Genomic DNA, 3884 nt, shown 5'->3' on the forward strand with positions numbered 1-3884 from the left:
AGGGGGGTTAAGCAATTTCAAAGCCCAGCAGTGACAAAGTGTGACAGGCAGACCGGAGAGCCCGAGTGCTCCGAAGAGCGACCGGAGAGCACCGGTACAGCCACCACATCGCAGCGCTTTTGTCCCCACCTTACAAGGCGAAACCCCACAGCTCCAGGGACACACAGAGGGCTCAGGAGAGACACGGAGCTCCCGCACCCCTCAGCCCTAGGCCGGAGAGACGGGTCACAGGGCTGCAGGTCTGCCCTGAGGGGCTGCAGGGACCCACCTGCGCTCCCTCCCCACCTCCAGCGTTCCGCACACCCTCCCGCTCTCCCCTCTTCTCCCAGGGGCGCCAGGCGATCCCGCCTGGCAGCGGGGACCCGGCAGGGCGGTGGAGCACCGAAGGTGACCGGCACAGCGTTGCCGGCAGCCCCGCAGGCCTCCCCGCGCCCTCCGCGCCCCCGGGGCCGAGTCCGCGGCGCGGCAGCGACCGCCGGGCTCCCGGAAAGGCTCCGGGAAGGAGCGGGCGGCGAGCCCAGGGACGCCGGTGCCGCGGGGCCGGGAGAGCAGCGGCCGCGCCTGGGGAGGACGGGGGGCCGGGAGCGAGCGCTGCGGTACCTCCTGCGGGGCCTGACGCTCCTGTCCCCGCGGGACCCCCATCGCGCTCCGCCGGCCGCGCCGCTGTCACGTCCGCTCGCCGCCACCGCCGCAGCGCCCCGGTGAAGGGGTGTTCCCGGCCGGCGGCTGCCGGGTTCCCCCGCCCCCGCGCAATGGTTCGCCCGCACCCTCCCTGCGTACAAGCGCATCCGGGCCGTGCCATTCGCGGCCGAAGGGGTGCGGGGGAAGGAGGGCGGTGGCTCATGTGACTGACGGGCTGCGCGGAGCGCAACGGCCGCGGCCCCGCCCGCCCGCGGGCGGCGCCCCTGGGGGCGCCCCCGGGTGCCCCCGTGCCCCCGGCCCCTCGGAGCGGGCCCCGCCCTCAGGCGCCGGGTGGTTCCCTCCGGCTGGGCTGCGCTTGGCACTGCGCTTTTTCCTTCCTTTTTTTTCCTTTTCCGAGGGGTCCTGAGGCCTCCCGCCAGCATGGAGGACAAGTTGCGGAGTGCTCTGTGACCGCGGGGTGCCTCACGACCGCTCGTGCCCCTCGGGGCGCTGGCACTCCTCATTGCCAGCCGGGTTCCCTTTCGTGACCTGACTGCTGAAGGGGGATTTAACACACAGGTCACAGAATCACAGAATCAATTAGTTTGGAAAAGACCTCTGAGATCATCGAGTTTGTCCTGTGACAGAACACCACCTTGTCAACCAGACCATGGCACCAAGTGCCATGTCCAGTCTTTCCTTAAACACTTCCAGTGATGGTGATTCCACTGCCTCCCTGGGCAAGCCATTCCAATGTTTAATCACCCCTTCTGTGAAGAAATTCTTTCTAGTGTCCAACCTAAACCTCCTCTGGAGCAGCTTATGTTTGTATCCTCTCATCCCACTGGTGGTTGCCTGAGAGAAGAGCCCGACTCCCATCTGGCTACAACCTCCTTTCAGGGAGTTGTAGACAGTGATAAGCTCATCCCTGAGCCTCCTTTTCTCCAGTCTAAACACCCTTAGCTCTCTCTGCCATTCTCATAGGACCTGTGGCCAGTCCCATGCCGAGTAACCCTGGCACCACCAAAATCTGATGCTGCCTCTGCCTCCCAGCACTGGGTGCGTCGTGGGGCCACGTCTGAGCGTAGCCCAGTGGGAAGGTGGGCACCTGGATGTGCTGGAACCTGGCCTCCCATCCCGGGTTTGGCAGCACTGGGCAGACCCTGAGGCAGGATGGGTGTGTGCTGAGCGCTGGATGCTGTGCCCATGCACTGTCTGGGTGCCAACACACTTCAGACTCATGAATAAAATCACACCAGTGCAGGAGGATTTGATGGGTGGTAACAGCCTGGGAGCAAACTGTGGCATAGCATGGTGGCAGGGCAGCATTCTTGTTGGCAAGGGCTTCAGAAACAGGTGACAGTGGTCTCTTTTCAAGTCTACCGCAGATGTTCTCTTTCCAGGCTCTTTGCCATACACAGAGCATTACAAAAAATAGTGGCTAGAAGCATCCCAGGGAGGTGAAGAAACAGGAGAAGCCACACAAAAGCAGTATTCCCATCCCTTTGGAGGGCAGCAGAGCATGTGTGAGCCAGTCCATACCAACTGCTGCCCTGAAGGAGTGATCAAAGCAACAACAATAATAAAAGCAAAAATATGCCAGACAAGATCAGACCATGTGCTGGTGTAACCACAGGCCGTGTCTTAATTAGAGCTGCAGAAAACTGTTATGCAGAGGTTAATGTGGTCACCAGAGCAATATGGGCGTTCTGCTTTTTGTCTCTCACAGAGAACTGTATGACACTAATTTGATTGCTGTGAAGAGGAAGACTGAAACAAACATGCAAAAAGCAGGGACAAGGAGAAGGGTTTAAACAAGGGGAGTGTTAGGAATGGGTGAAAGTGACCTTCAGATGCAGCAGCCAGTGAAGGTTGTGAGGTAACTGCTGAAAAGAAACACCAGCTTGGATAAAAGCTTCCCGAACCATTATATGGTCATAAAATTCCTTTTAAAGGAAACACATCAAAGAAAAATGATAAATAAAAAGCCAAGGTTAGTATGGACTAAGGGCTTGAATAGTACTGACTATCAGACATGGGAGGGAAGAAACCTGCCCTGAGAAACTGAACTGTTATTCTGGCTTTTTAGAGCACAGTAAAGCAAAGGAGGGAGATGGGGTTAGTTAACTCCTATGAACTTTAAAACTCATGCAACTGGAACCCAGAATCACAAAGCTGACTTGAAATGATGTACTTACAGAAATGTAATAGCTTCTTTTAATTTGCTCTATGTTTATGAGACCATAAGGACTGGAAACATTCTTCTTCTTTACAGTGAAGGCTGGAATTTTCCTTCACCTGGTATATAGTTGGGAGAGAAAAAAGAAAGGCATGAAAATCCAAAAATATATCTCTTTTGTCATTACAACTCATCTTTGATCACTCGAATCTCAATAAAATACTTCACAAAGGCATTGCTTCCTAATAATTTTCCCTGCTTTATTTTGATCCACGACAGTAAGTGAGCTCTGACTTGGTGCAACTACTTTGAACAATCCTGTCTTGATTTTTCAATTTCATTCATCTCAATCCCATGAACTGAGCTTAAGAGCTTCCTCTTTTATTTTTTTTATAGCCATGTGATTCATTTTGCTGTTCAGCCTGGACTTGTGACAACATCAGACTGGCTCACCACTGAAAATGTAGCAATAGGTTCCACTGTATCTTTTAGCACTTATTTGTTTCTTTTTATACTAAGAACAAACTCCGAGATGGAGTTGTAACAGCCACAGCAAGGGCTCCTCACTTTGTAGGGCAGATGCAGTTAGATACATAAAGTAACTTAAGTAACTTTCCAATATTCTCTATGCTGAGAAGGCCTAAAAGGTATTTTCCTAAATTCTGTATGATAGATAAAATACAGATAATGTAAGTATAACTTCCGGTCAATGATACTTTGTGCAGCATTTTCTTTTTAGGGTACAACACTCTTTTATGTGTTCCATAAAATACAGTGTCATAGACAGATCTCAGAGTAAATGGAAAGGATCCCAGTGACTGCATCAGACTTTGGACCTCCACACTGCCATGACTGCATCTTTCCAGCTGTATTCCTGGTTACAGGAGAAGCTGAGGACACCTGTAGGGAACTAAACCCACATCTTCCAAAGTCAGTATCAAATTTTGCTAGGTCTTCTGTTGCTCATATCTTGGATGAGCTCTGCTTTCAAGGCATTTAGTTGCCTGGCAGCTTCAGCACAGAGATCACTTCCATCCTGAACCCTAATGAAATGATTCCTTGCTTTCATCCCGGTTTCTGGAAT

At 53.0% G+C, this 3884-nt stretch overlaps 1 protein-coding gene across 1 annotated transcript in view; it reads right to left on the reverse strand.

Moving 5' to 3' along the window:
* The window catches only part of CCDC93 (coiled-coil domain containing 93), a 42616-nt gene extending 41957 nt beyond the window's left edge, over window positions 1-659 (reverse strand). The window contains exon 1 of the mRNA XM_027895092.1: window positions 601-659. Coding sequence (XP_027750893.1) covers window positions 601-642 — 42 coding nt within the window. The 5' untranslated portion in view covers window positions 643-659. The remainder of the gene's footprint in view (window positions 1-600) is intronic.
* Between the last annotated feature and the right edge of the window lie 3225 nt (window positions 660-3884).

This window comes from Empidonax traillii, unplaced genomic scaffold (genome assembly GCF_003031625.1).
Source record: "Empidonax traillii isolate 1590-97213 ecotype Southwest subspecies unplaced genomic scaffold, ASM303162v1 scaffold449:size826340, whole genome shotgun sequence".
Lineage (NCBI taxonomy): Eukaryota > Metazoa > Chordata > Aves > Passeriformes > Tyrannidae > Empidonax > Empidonax traillii.